Source organism: Triturus cristatus, chromosome 7, assembly GCF_964204655.1.
Source record: "Triturus cristatus chromosome 7, aTriCri1.1, whole genome shotgun sequence".
NCBI classification, from domain to species: Eukaryota; Metazoa; Chordata; class Amphibia; order Caudata; family Salamandridae; genus Triturus; species Triturus cristatus.
Window position 1 is genome coordinate 1,676,377,417 of NC_140590.1, and position 15,441 is coordinate 1,676,392,857.

The 15,441-nt window shown below is 42.4% G+C and overlaps 1 protein-coding gene across 1 annotated transcript in view; it reads right to left on the reverse strand.

Annotated features, from left to right (window-relative positions):
- The window catches only part of LOC146812678 (cadherin-like protein 26), a 391,422-nt gene that overhangs the window by 35,737 nt on the left and 340,244 nt on the right, over positions 1-15,441 (reverse strand). The window contains exon 16 of the mRNA XM_085619785.1: positions 10,852-10,920. Coding sequence (XP_085475911.1) covers positions 10,852-10,920 — 69 coding nt within the window. The remainder of the gene's footprint in view (positions 1-10,851; positions 10,921-15,441) is intronic.

Consider the following 15,441-nt stretch of genomic DNA (forward strand, 5'->3'; position numbering starts at 1 on the left):
GCTGTATTTTGTAGATGCGGCGCATTCCTGCCCTTTAATTTTTACGCACAGCAGCACAGCAAGAAGCCTTGCTGTGCTCCCGTGCGGCAAAATTTTGTAAATGAGGCCCAATGTTGGCAGGACACCATGTTTTTAGCCCTGGGCTCTAAGTTTGCAACTGATTGTTCTTAAGAGTGTTTTCTGTTATAGGTTGTTTATATCAAACCAAGACTTAACCGTTGTGCCCCTCATTGTTTTGGGCCCTATTTCTGATTTGAGGCAAACTCACATATATGCCTAGATAAGTATTAAAACAGGGGTGCAAATTGCACACATGAAGGGACTGCAGACTCAATTTTCACCAGATATTACCTTGCGTAAACCATGCATGCAAACAGTGTACATATGCCTTAAAATATCAACAATTAGTACGTTACCCTATAGTCCAAGTGTGTTAATTAAAATGGGGTGCAAACTAGGCCCTCTACGGTATCCGAATGTAGCTGTGTGCAATTTGCACGCATATTATCATCTCATTTGTAGGATACTGAGAAGGTGGACTTTCGTGTGAACTATTTTCTTAAAGTGCAGAGTGGGAATGTAGTCAGTACATTCCCTATTAGCACATAAAATGTGTAATTAAGGGCTTAGATTACATTTTCTTGCAATTCACAAACTTTTTCAGAAGTGGAGCTTTCCCAAGTGTTCTTCGGGGAATGTAATGTGACTTTTCTCAATGGCCCTCTTCCCCCTGAGAAGAGTTTACCATATCGTCAATGGAGCCTCCTCGCGAATACATATTTATTTTCTCATGCATTGAAAAAAAAATCTCAATGTAAACAGGTCTTCCCTTGCACCCCCTGGAATTCTGGGAGTGATCCATTCCCTATTCCATCCTGAAACGGAGCAATTAGTGTAGTCCTTGCCTGTAATAAATCTACAAACATTTAAAGGGTAGAAAGGGGTCAGAAAGGAGTTTGAAAATGTCTACAAACGTACATGTTTTTGGCCTTACCTAAACTCCCAACACAAGTCACATTTTGGAACGCCCACTTCCTGCCTCCTGCTGAAATATTTCCACCCTCGTGGTATAGAAATACAAACTAGTAAATGTGTTTATGTCTTCTAGGAATCTCCTTATGGACTCCTGGCAAGCAAAATTGTATATTCAAGGGGAAACAACCTTTACAACGCAGTCATTACATCGCACTACCTTTACAACGCGGTCATTACATAGCAACATCCTTTACATCGTATGTCATTACAACGCAGCCATTGCATCGCATGTCACTGCAACGCATGTCATTACAACGCATGTCACTACAACGCAGGAATTACATCGCAAGTCATTACAACGCATACCATTACAATGCATAGTACCCTTACACTATCCGACACTTACCCTACTGTTGCACTCACTGGAGTTAGATTAGTAATTTTTACCCCTACACTATCCAACACTTACCTTAAATGCGATGTAATGGTATGCATTGTAATGATATGCGTTGTAATCGTATAATGCGATGTAATGGAATGCGTTGTAAAGGTGGTTTCTAAAAATGCAATGTAATGGCATGCAATGTAAAAGAATGCGTTGTAAAGGATGTTGCGATGTAAAAACTGCGTTGTAAAAGCATGCGTTGTAAATGTATGCATTGTAACGTCATTTATTCATATTCAAGTTGTAAATTCATGTTTACGATCACATTTACCTTTATCAATAAGACCCAGGGCAATCTGGCAACCCTATTTCATTCTTAAAATAGCATAGTCTTGCTGTTGGTTGAAAATATTCGAACAAAACATGACAATTTTAAATGAAACATTACTTTTGCACACCCTCTGTTTGCATACGGATTATTTCGGAAATGCCATGAATAAACATTCCAATCTGGACCAGGCCTAAGGCCAATGTTTCTTCTCTGTGTCTTTCCTGGTTCGAAATATTACAAATGCTGAAATATCCCTCATGTTGTATCGAATTAGCCCTCATATTTACCCAGAAGCTCATTAGGATCTGGCGGTTTTGCAGATTGATAGTTTTGTACCTGTAACCTTCATCACCCCTCGCCCCACTCTTCCTCATTACAGTCCTTACCAATGAGGCAGAACCCACTCCCACCTCCCTAGACCTGAGATGAACCCTGTAATTAACCTGGTGTTAATGGTACACATTCCACAAGGCTTTCTCACGCAGGTAATGTTTCACTCTCCTGTGATCCTTACTTGAAGCTTTTATATTGTGTAAACAGATGCTCTGGGCTCTAAATGGCCTGGATGCGCTTGAGTGCATATTAATGTTGTGTTTTTTTTCTATTTTAAAAGCCCAAAACACTGAGTGTGAGCACAATCACAACTTCCAGTTGAGCAGCAAGCTAATATCGCCTTTTTACTGACATCAGCTGTAGAATTCAGCAATTTATAAACAGTAACTTCACAACAGAAGTGCTTATTTCACAACCATCAGGTGCTGGTCTTTCTCAATCAATCAAACAGGATTTGTAAAGCACGACTAATCGCTTGTTCCAGGTGCTGACAGCACTGCTGCCATGGTGGGTTCAGTTGAACAGTCCAGTCCTGAGTCCTTTCCTGAATTCCAGCAGAGAGGAAGAGTCTGGAGGTGAACTGGGAAGTCATTCCAGGACTTTGCTGCGAGGTAGGAGAAGCAGCCTCCTCCACTGATGCTGTAGTGGATGCGGGGGGTGTGGGCGAGATAGAGGGAGGCAGAGCGCTGGTGTCTGGAGGGAAGGTGGAAGTCAGGTGGTCGATGAAGTATGCTGGTCCTTGGTTGTGTAGGGCTTTGAAGGTAACGATCAACATCTTGAACTGACATCTCTTCTCAATGGGAAGCCAGTGGAGCTTCTTGAGGTGGGGGTGATGTGGATCCACTTTGGTAGGTCAAGGATGAGTCTGGCCACTGAATTCTGTATGGTCTGAAGTCTATTGAGGAGGTGCAAATTGATTCCTACGTAAAGTGCGTTGCACTAGTCCAGTCGGCTGGTGATGAGCGTTTTGGTGACGGTTCCATCTGGTGTTGGTGGAGAGCCACAGGAAGACCTTATAAAGCATGCAAAGGGTGAGGAAGCAGGTGGATCTGACTGAGTTGATCTGTCGTCTCATGGTGAGCTTACTGTCTAGAATGATGCAAGGTTGTGGATGTGGTCAGTCAGAGTGGGTGAGGGTACTAGTTTGGGAGGCCTTCAGGCGTCGTTCACTGGTGAGTAGTTGTTCCAGCTGATCAGCAGATCAGTCTTGCAGGTGTTAGGTTTTAGATAGTTGTCTTTCATGCATTCAGTGACGCTTATCATGCCTCTGTAAAAGTTGGTCAGCATGGTGCAAGGGTCTTCTGAGAGCGAGAGATTAAGCCGGGTGTCGTTGGAGTAGAATATGATGTAAAGTCCATGAGTTTTGATGACGTTGGCCAAGGGAGTCATGTACGTGTTAAACAGAGTAGTGCTGAAGGACGAGCCTTGAGGGATGCCGCAGATGGTGTTCTTGGGTTTTGAGGTGAAGGGAGGTAGGCAGATTCTCTGGGTTCTTCCGCTGAGGAAGGAGGTGATCAATGAGAGTGTCTCCTTGGATTAAGATGTGGTGAAGCCTCTTGATCAGGGTGTGGTGTGATACTTTGTTGAATGTTACTGCGAGGTTGAGGAGGATCAGGGTCACCGATTTTCCCTTGTCAAGGAGGGATCTGATGCCATCTGTGGCTGCAATCAGGGTGGTTTTGGTGCTGTGGTTTTGGTGGAATCCAGATTGAGAAATGTCCAGATGGTTGTTGTTCTCCAGGTGTTCTGCGAGTTGGAGGTTGATGTCCATCTCGAGGACTGGGGTGGGAAATGGCAGCAGAGAGATGGTGCGCTAGTTCTTGAGTTTGTTGGGGTCAGTAGAAGATTTCTTGAGTAGGGGCTTCTTCCAGGAAACCAAGCCTCAAGAATTGTAAAACAGGCATTGGACCTCCTGAGAAGGAGCAACACTGTTCAGGGTACAGCGACAAAGCACACCATGTACATTTATGGTGCCTTGCACACACCTTCATCAGCATCATCTTCTGTCTACTCTCCATTTTATTCAGTCACAGAGCCTAAAGGATTAAAAGACCATTGTTCTAGTACCAGTGGGACTCTGAAACCAGCTCTAGTGGTCTCAGATTCCATACATCCTGAGCAATGGCATGCAGTTATGACCACTAAAGACACAGTAGAGGCGCTCTATGGGTGGAGCATGGGTATTCCCACACACCCACCCATGGTTTTTGGTGCATTCCCAGATTTACTAACACTAGTAAATCTGTGAATGCATCAAAATGGTACGCCTTCCAAGGGGAGGTGTAACGAGGGGTAGTATGTTTATTTCCCCTTGTTTTTCCCCCTTTCTATGTATGCTTCATTCTGTAGCATACATAGAAAGAGGAGAAAGTCTCAGATAATTCGTATTGTGCAACAAAAGTATACCCTTCCTGCAAAAAATAATCCTGGATGTAACAAAGGCACCCTTAAACCAAGGTGTAAGAGTGCCTGCATTGGCACTAGGCTGCACCACATGTGCCAGTGCAGGGAGAGGGCAGGAATGCACCATATCTTAGTTGATAGGGCACATTCCTGTCCTCTCACTGTCATGCAATGCAGCACAGCAAGTTGTCTTGCTGCATTGTATTACAGGATTCTTTAGTAAACCTGGCCCCCAGTTCTAGGTTTCTGCTCATACTTTTCAGCCCACAAGCCTGGAGTCATTAGAAGAGTTTAAAAAGTTATGTTTTAAGGTAATAAAAGCTTCTCAAAACGAATTTGCATGTAGCTCCCTCTCTGGAGAGACAATGACAGATTAAATAATTAAACTTCTGAAACATAGGAAAATTAATTCATTCGGTTTGGGGGAAAAGGAGAAGCCTCTTTTGAGAACTATAGCTCTTTATCTAAAGGAGAATAGATGACTAACTGAGAGGAAACGTAGCAAGTGGATATTTGAAATGAAAAATACATGTTATAGTACTATATGGCAGAATGATGTCCAGAGCAGCACCCAGATGTGAGGTGAAAAGTGCAGCACTAAAGGAGTTACATGACTATGAAGAGGAGTTTGGGCACTTGGATGACCAAGAAAAAGAGGACCTGAATTATGACATGTATGTGCATGATCTGGATAATTTGGGATTTTTGTTTTGTGGCAAGGAGAGTGGATCCCTTGCAGGCTAATGTAATGTTAGGGAATATTTTATCAGATCTGGATTCTCAGTGTGTGAGCTATAGGATAATCAATTGCTACAGGTAAGCAGTTTCTCAAAGATGTTCTGTAAATGAGGGGAAGTATAAAGGATGTGAGTCTTTGAAAAGAAAGGCAATGAAAAGGATAATGATTGGGAGAAAACCAAAGGTGATGTACAATCCCATGTGGGATGAGGAGATGATTTCTAATTTGTTTGTCTTATGGCCGATGCGTAGGATTTAAATTTAAGCTAATGAGTGGGACATTGCCGCCCTCCTTTGTGCTTAATATCATTAAACAGGGTGTCATGTGTTCATGTCTGGGACATAGCTAATAGGTTTTATGTACTAGATGGAGTCTTCTTTGCATTTTAGAAGAACTAAGACGAGGAATGTGTCTAATTTATAGCCACATTGTGAAGAGAACCCCAAAACACTGTGTAATTAGTTGTATGCATGAGAATGAAAAAAGAGTGTTGGATTGCAGACCTGAGGGTGAAGAGCTGGTCATGATTTCATATGTAAATTCACTAAAAGTGGGTTCAGCAGCAAAAATTGCAGGGATCTGAGGAACATATGAGAAACTTTGTGGCACATTTAACACCGGCAGCAGTGTTTCATTCATGTGGGTGTTCACAGGAGATTTTGAAAGTGTTAGATTGCTTGAATCCAGATGAATTTGCAAAGTTCTGTTTAAAACATGTGGAACATGTCACAAATCTAGCCCAAAGAGATTGTGAGCATGCACAATGAAGGGTTCTGGTCTTGCCATAAAATGCTGATTCCCTAATGTTTGGCATTTGTGTGTAAGGCCTGTGGAAAGCTGGCATATTGATGTTATTGTAATTGCCTGCAACCTCAACTATCTGAGCAGCAACTATGTACATATTGGTAGCACCATGGCCCCGGAAGGCTGCAATCGGCATATAATAGCATTAATTATAATTTATTTTATGTCACAGAACATATGCTTGGTTACTAACTAGCAAAGTATCTGTGATTGTGACTATGGGGGGTTATTTAGAGTCTGGATAACAGGGTACTCTGTCAAAACTGTGGTGATGTAACTTCTCTGACAAACTTACAGTCTGTCCTCTCTATTTAGTATCGGCGAAATCATCATGTTTTGGCGGGCAGAGCCCCTGCTGACTCTGCCGTGGGAAACCTTTTTCATTTAACACGTCTTTATTGAAAGTGATACAACACACAGTATAGCATAGTTGTTGGCGATGCAACAGCTTTACTTTACAATTCAACAGTCTCCTCCGTGCAAGCTAGAAATTAGTGCTTTCATCACTGTCGGGTTGTGTGACTGTTTCATTTTCTTCATTGTGACCGTCAAATGTCTACACATTTCCCAGTCAGCATCAGTTGAACAACAAGCCAGCCCATACCTTTATCATATATGGAAAAAGAAAGTATACACATCAAAGAACTAAACTTCTATACCACACAGTAGCGGCAGCAGACATCCATAGCGGCATCCTCTCCCACAAACCCCCGGCCACACCAAGAAGGGAAGGAAGGGGGAGGGGATGCACATGGGGAAGGTAGGTGAGTAGGAGGAAGAAAAGAAGCCGGGACACTTCATAAGGCTGCAAGTGCCCCCATCCTCTGGGCACCAACAAACATACACAGGTGGTAGTCAGTCCTTACGCATCCATACAGGATCCCCTGGCTCCGTATCCTGTGTTGCCCCAGGACTGTCATCAGGCGGAGGCTCCACATCTCCAGGTCTCTCTCTGCATGCCAACGGAAACCTTACACTAAAAGGCCATCAGAGTAATTATCTTATTCCAGCCACCCTATTTGGGGTGGATGTTCTGGCATGCTTTTTTTCTGTCTGGAACTGCCAGGAAAACCCTGGGAAAAATACAAGCATCACGCCCTGTCACAAAGACCCCTACAGCGTCAAGGACATTAGTTTTTGTTCTTCATGAACCAACTCCCGCTTTGGGGGGTTGTCTTTGAAAAGCCAAAAAGTTTGTTGAGTGGCTGCATGTAACATGGTGGCCGCTCTGCAGCTGCAGCTGACAGTGGTTTTTTGTTGTTGTTTTTTTGCAGATTTTTTAGAGAGCGAACTCGACCCAAAGGTATTGGAGCGCTTTACATGAGCACCAGTTACATTACACAATGACACATTCCTTTTTTTTGGTAGGCACGGGGAGATTAAGTGATTTGCCCAGAATCACAGGATGTGGAGTCGACCCCGAGGCTCAAACCTTGGTTTCCCAGCTTCAAAGTCGTCAGTCTAGCCATGAGACCACATCCTCTCCCCGTTTGAGAGGACCTGCCGTGTGGCGGCTTATCTAAAGGCATAGAGATCTCCAGCTGGAAAGTTGCGATCTCTGAGAATGGTTAGCTTTAGTCTACCAAAGCGAAGGAGTACATGCTTATTCTGCCTTGCGGGATTGGAGCCCGGCTGGCCAAGCTCAAACTAACCCTCCATGTCTTGCCACAGTATATAAACTGCCGTTATTTTGCCTGCCATAAGATTTTCAGTGGTTTTCCTTGTCAGTAGGGCACCCTATCCAAGAAACACTGCTGACCATTGCCACAGATATTAGCCTGCAGTGCATCAAGGTTTGGTATAGATCATTCATTTTAGTAGCACATACCAAATGTGGGCTACAGAGAATGATGGCGATGAGACAATTTATTGAGCACAACTGTTACCAAAAAGGTTTCCTTGCACAATTGCCAGTCAGTCAGTCACAAATAGTGCTTATTTAGACCATGGCGTTTAACAACAGTAAATGCAATACACACCATATTAAATGACCCTGATGCGTTTTCCCTAAAATTAGGCAAAAGGCCACATGCACCATAAATACTTAATATCGGAATCTCAAAGAAGGCTTTACAAAATACTTTAAAAGTAATAAAGTTACTTGATATAATAAAGAATAAAAATGTGCCACAAATACGATGTGTGCCTCAGAGGGCTACCCCTAGATACCTTAATATACATCTTAAGACTGGCATTATAATTCCCTACAGCAGCTATAAATCTCCCCAAGGCAGAAGTCACATCCAGGAATCTCATCTCAGGTAAAAGAACAGCTACTTAAATGCGATCCTGGATACCATACTTTAAAAAGAGTGGCTTTAACACATTTTTTCATATCAACAGTCTAAAATGATAAGCAGGCAATCACATTTGGCTGATAACCCATAAGTGCAATTTCCCTGTGCATCTATCATGACCATGTTTACCTTATTGCTTATGTAGTAGGGATTTAAGCCAGTTCTTAACCTTAGACTCTCGTATCTAAGCTTGGGTTAGGTAATGCCTCTATGTACAGGAAACATTCTTCATTTTGTCATGAGTCATATAAGAATTTGCTGGATGACTTGCCCCTTACAAAACCCTTGTGTTGATATCTGGTTACCTTTGTTGTTAAAGTGCAAAGTTTCTTCTTCGTAGTCTTGATTACCAGGTCTTGTCTATCTATATCTAGTCCTTGCACTAGTAGATGCAGCACCGGGAAGGTCAAGGGTGCTGGAATAGCCACTTTTAAAACTTTATGGAAGGAGTCAGGGGATAGAGTGTGCTTAATGTCAGCCAGGAGACTATTCCAAAGTGTGGGTGCTAGATAGTAGAAGTAGCAGCCTTCCTGATTTTGGTGAATGATACGTGGCACAACTAAATAGTTGTCAGATGCTGACCGAAGGTAACAGACACGGCAACAGTGAGTTACCATGTTCTTAAGGTAAAGCGGCCAGAATTGTTGATGCCTGATTAGTAAGTCATACATTTTTTAAGATTACGCACTTGCAGATGGGCAGCCAGTGAAGATGAACTAGGTGGTATCTGCTGGAGGTAGCAGCAAGAATATTTAAAGGAAGGCATGCAGCTGAGTGTTTGGACAATTTGTAAGTGATATAACAAATACAGAGAATAGCCTAGATAAAGAGCATTTTGATAGTCAAATTTAGCGAAATGAAAGCTTGGAAGTTGGGTTTTCAGAATAATGTAGGGAGTAGTACACACTATTTTGTAATATTCAAAAGTAGTGGAAACATACCGTTGCAATACGGTTAACTTGTTTAAGGAAGGAGAGACACTTTTTTGGCTAGTAGGTGGGATTTGGGCTTCAGCCAGGTATGGACGGCTACCATGTCCAGGACCAAATTGAGGCGTACTTGCCAAATGTGAGGACTTCCATCTTACCCCCATTCAACTTAAAACAGTTGGATATCATCCATTTGGAAATTCTTCCATACAGTTTTAAAAATTCAGTTGAACTAAGGAAGCATTATAAGATGTTTTGGCCAAAATCTATGTGGCATCAGCCTTGGTGATGCGATCACATTGTGGGTTCTTATACGAGACGCAAATGGGGGACAAAGAGCTTGAAAAAATTGAGGCTCAACCAGGAGCCCTGAGGAACAATAGATCTTACTGGGTAAAAAGGGATCTGGCAGGGTAAAGTGAAACAGTCTGAGAGTGGTTGAAAGGAAGTGCTAAATCCACTTTAAGATCCCTCTACTTTTAAGCAGAAGGATCTCTCATACTTGCTTCCAGTGATCGGGAATTGTAGTGGATGAAAACGATAGATTAGAAAGATTAGTTTGTGCAGGGAGCACAATCTCTTTAGCAATTGAAAAGCTGAAGGGCGAGCAAGTATCTAAAGGCGGTCCTGATTTATTAGTTGATATTAGAGTTTGCACCTGTTTGTTCATTTAAAAGCTGACCAAATTCAGGTAAGGTAGAGACAGATGGTGACGCAGTAAAGTCAGAGAAGTCAAAGAAGTCAGAAGGGATATCAAAGAGGGAAATTTCTGTGGCTCTTGGTGATTTCATCTGCAAAGAAGGTGGAAAGGTCATCACATGGCTTCTGAGATGGGGTGATGGGATTGGTGCAAACTGAGGGATTTAGAAGTTGCTTCACAATAAGAACCTTTTCATAGGTTCAATTTCTATCTGTTCTGCGCACTACTAAAATACTCAAATACATTATTTTCTTACCCTTCATGACTGCTTGTCCAGTTTTTGGCAAAAGCTGATGTAGAGGTAAATACATTGATTAATAAAGAGATCGATTACATTTTACCCCTAAAATGTATACTGCTCCCTAAGAATTATTTAGATTGCATGTATACAGAAACCATTTGTTCCATATCAAGTTGACAAGCAACTTCTTTTTCAGACATCAGTTGACTCAAAGTCTTCTTGAGAATCTGCACATTGAAAGAACCCTAACATACTGTGAATTTCATTTTTGTCAGACGTGAAAAGCCAATTTACAAATACCACAAAACCCACTTGTGCATTTTAGTGCCACTTCTGCAAGAAGGACAACACAACTATTTGGGATGCTCAGTGTGGACTCTGCTGGCACCCACTTAGAGAATAATGCATTTTGCAAAAATGTTCTCAGCCATCAATAATAGAATAAATAGTTGTATGCATCCTAATCAAAAGGATATATCCTATGGCAAACTTCAAATTATACTTCATCTCATAAATTGAAATTTATCAAATGATAAGTGGGGTTATAGTTCCAAAAGTCAAGTAAGTAGGATTTTATAAGGAAATCAAACCAATCTTGTTTATCGCATTGACAACTGCATATATATTTGAATCAGGAATTTAAATGTTGATCTTGATGTGCCCAACTGAGCAATAAGTGTTTAAAAAAAACAATCTACAAGAATCATTACTTACCGAATGCCTTATTTTAGTGTTCCGGTCAAACTGTGAAGCTGCCAATTGTCTTGCGCTCATATTCTGATTCTATGATAGGAACATGTAAGAATTAGAAAATATATGCAATGTGGATGCTGCATTAAAAACTTTAAAATACAAAACGTTCATACAGACTTGTGAGTAACATAAAAAGAAACATAATTACATCTGAAAGCACCACTAAGGATTTTAAAACAACAAAAGGCAATCTCAAATTATCAAATGAGTAATAAGTAACAGAATGAAGGGCTGTAGAGTGATGGGTGGAATGGACAAAGCCATAAGGCTTTGGTGGGGTGCCGATTCAGCAGTATTTCATACATAGGGCTTTCAGTGTTATTTTTTCAAATATTTCAAGTTTGTAATATAACAAATTCATTTAATGATTAGAGCTTTCATTATGTTTACTTAAATATTTGGCATGTTGAGTGGTTCAAATATAAAACTGGCCTTAGTATTAGAATCACACTGCTTCAATAACCAACAGGTGGGATTTCACTTTGACCATAAATATTTAAGAAGCACATTTACATCTAATGAATTTCATAGGAGAATATGTGCAGTTGTGTTTTGATATCTTGACAACCTCAACTCCGCACCATTTACAGGTTGTTGGGTCTATGAACGCAACCCTAAATTACACACATACAACGATCCATGTACAGCAAAAGGTGAGCCAGCTGTTCACAGATTCCTCTGACTGCCAACTTTCCTTTTTTCAAGTTAGAGACATCACTGATTTTACTTGAACTAGGGTTTCAGAAAAGACTCTTGTTATGTTTTGCACCTAGATTAGTAGGCTTGTTCTCCCCTTTTCTGGGAAATGTACTTCAGACAGCAAAACCGTGATGAATGGAAATGAGTGGGCAAGTGCTGCTTTGCCCCTGGGAATTCCTCTGGTTAAAATTCCATTCCATTGTTTTTAGCACAGCTGTGCTATTCCAAAAGAGGATCATCCACATAAATGTCGGTCAAACCCTTTGCCAAACACCCAATTCAGCTTGTACTGCTTTGAGACATTCTCCATATATAGAAACTAAAGCCCCACAACAGATTTGGCCTTATTGTGCTTCACACCGTAAGTGAAGTGCAGATTGAGTCCCTATAAACAGAGTGTTCAAGGTCCATATCTGGGCATATCCCTTCCACTTTGAGAGACTCATTGAGACAAGGAAAATGTGATGGATAAAAATGCTTGAGTCAACGCTCCTTAATACCATTGAGTAGCATTTTATTGCATATATTTTAGCTCAACTTTCCCTTTACAAAATGAAATGATCCATTTTCTAAAGAAGCATCCCTGACCAAACTGACAAGATATGTCTCCAATGCACACAAAGCAATCCTCGCTGTAATCTAGCTATACAGTACCTGTTCTTAGAGGTGCTGCTTGAAACCCTGGGCTCAGTATACTTGGTACCCATGTCTCAACATACCACTTGCACTTATGGAGGAGTTCTGGAAGAAAGATGGTGTTTGCCCCCAAACATCAGTAACCATAACATCTAGTCACTTGCAGCATCTCTGGTAGAAGAACCAGCCATTCTTCTGCCTTTGGAATACCTTACCAAAGTGCAGGTCGCTTCCACACTCAATGTACATATTTGAGTAAGTAAGCAATATATGTTATTTAAATATGAGGTTTAGGGAAAGGCAAGCCTTTCATTCCCAGGGGCATTTTCCCTGTGGGCTCAATCCCTTGAAAGCCAGTTTTGAATGCCCACAGCCGCTCCTGGTGCCCCCATTACTTTACCCAGGTCCTGGGGTTAATTTCATCAGGCACGGACAGGTTGCAAGATGGACAGAGAGAGAGTGAGGGAAGGATGGAGAGAAGGGGAAGAGGATGGGAAAGAGAAAATGATCATGTAGGAAGAAGAGAGAAGGGAGAAGGAGAGTGAAGGAAGCTGTGTGACGAGGCTTTGCATTGAGTTGCCTCAGTTCTGATGGGCTGGCAGCTGGGTGGCGAGGCTATGCATTGCTTGGCGTCAATTCCGTTGAGGCTGGCAGCTGTGTGGTGTGGCTCTGCAGGACTCCACTTCACTCAGTGGCGGTTCCAATAAAGCTTGCAGCTGTGCAGTGAGGCTTTGTGGGGCTTCATGCTAGTTTTGCTGAAGAACACAGCTGCCCTGGCAAAGCACCTTCAGGCCTCTTCCGAGGTTCCGGGACTGGGGTGGCCCTGCTTGGAGGGTAGGACTTACAGCAGACAGAGTTCAGGTGCCGATTCAAGGTGGGTGCCTATTCCGTTCCACAAGCACTGATCAGGAGGCCAGTCAACTAGTCCTTGGAGTTACTCTGGTGGTCCTGGGTTCAATATGCGGGTCCAGCCCTTTCACTCAAACAGCAGGGCAGCAGGGTGACAGAGTAGCAGGCCTTGTTGAAGACCAGCACAGCAGTCCTTCTGAGTTTTTCACAGGTCCATAGGAGTACTGAAGAGTTGTGTCTGAGGGTCCCATAGTTATACCTGATGCCCACTTTGAAGTAGGAGAAGGTTCTGGAATTTTCTGCCTCCCTTCCCTGACCCCAGATTGTTTGAGTTCACAACAGACTAGTGTAAAACCCTTAGTGAGTGTGCTCAGGCACAGCTTTTGTGATGTGGAAGTGTGGTAGGCAACAGCTCCTCCCCCTCATCAAGTGAGAGATGGCCCATCCTGCCAACACTCCTTTGCAAGCTCCTTTGTCTCACTGTCTGGGGGCAATGTAGAAAACCCAACTGCCAGCTACACTTAGTCATGTGACTCAGGAAACAGGCTGCAGGTTGGGACAAACAAAGTGCTAACTTTCTAAGAGTGGCGTTTTCAAAATTGTGACTAAAACTCCAACTGTATCATTAAAGAGGGGTTTAACTTACAATTTTTAGAACCTATCTGCTTACTCCCAATTGGAAGTTATCACTTATCATATGTAATACGTTAACCCAATGCTATCCTGTGGGAGAGGCAAGCCTTGCAGTAATGAAAAATAGGAGTTTTTAACCGTAGGACATGTAAAACGTAAAAGTACATGTCCAATTTTTTAAATACACGAGACCCTCTCCTCTGGGATGTTTATGGCCTACCCCTGGGGTGACATATGCATTAAAAAAGAAGGTTTGAGTCTAGTAAAAGTATTATTTTGCCAGGTCCAAAAGGCAGTTTGAACTGCACACACAGGCTGCAATGGTAGGCTTGAGACATGTTTAAAATGCTACTTAAGTGGGTGGTACCATGGGTGCTGCAGGCCCAGTAGTAGCATTTAATTTACAGGCTCTGGGTACATGTAGTACCACTTCATAATGGACTTACAAGTATTTTAAATGTGGCAATTGGGTGTAAGCCATGTCTATCATGTTTAAAGGGGAGAGCACAGGCACTTTAGCACTGGTTAGCAGTGCTAACATGTGCAGAGTTCAAAAGCCAGCAACAACAAAGTTAGCAAAAACAGGACGATGTAAGGCAAAACGTTGGGGAAAACCCATGCCAAAGATGTCAGGTCCAACAGAGGAAGAGAGAGAATGGAATGAGCACTTCTGCCAAAGCTACTATTGGTTCCCCAGTACAGCCCTGATGAGGGTTCAACATATAAAACATGGATATATTTTTGTATCATGTATTGTTTTTTTCAATTATACATCCACTTTATGGCTATCTGAACCCACTTTAAGTTTGAGATTTGTTTACAGGGATGTCAAGTTTCTCACAGCCTACTCATGGTTGGAAGGGCAGCAGAAGAAAAATGTATAAATAACATCACAGGTGTTGTTTTAATTTGTGAAATCCTAAAAATACTGGATATAGTCCAAATTTATTAACATTTCACCCATCACTCATGTCTGTATACATTGTCCTAAGTAGGTGTGATGTATCATTTCCAGTATCAATCACACCTAGGAAGTTTTTGCTTTCACCAAAGGTCCTACGTGCTGGGATTCCGTTTCAGGGTTTGAGACTTACAGGGTTATGAACTTATATCCTCACCCTAGCATCTTACGAATCTATCTCTGGCTGAACTTTTTCCTCATGTATCATAGGGAGGATGAATTACAGAATCTAATCTGCTTGGTATACTGCGGCATAACATTTAGGTCATCTCAACAACAGGGAACCTGTGGAGAGGTGTGGCATACTGCAAAATGAAGGGGCCTCCTGCAGAATGTGATGAGGGGCCCTTGCGTCTCCCATATCTAACAAATAATAATTGACCAGGGGCTCATTGGGGGCCTCACTGAAGGGTTGGGGACCCTCTGAAGGGTTCTGACCTCCAGCACCCCGCCAGGAGCTGCAGGCGCCTGTGTTGACCACGTAAAACAATGTAGTCATGTGGGAAACCAGAATACCATCTTGGTTAAAAGGCTTCCCTGACAGGAAGCAAAGGGCCTTATGTACAAGGAAATGTTGGTGATCCAAATTTGGCAGCGCAGCACTCCAACATTTCCAAAACACAGGGATGCGCCGTATTTAAAACAATGCGGCGCACCCCTGTGTTATCCCTAGTGCTGGTGACAAAATTAGCTGTCTAGGGCCAGCGCAGGCACCCTTACACCATATTGGAAGGGTGTCTGCGTTGCAGGGAATGATTGTTTCTGTGCAGGGA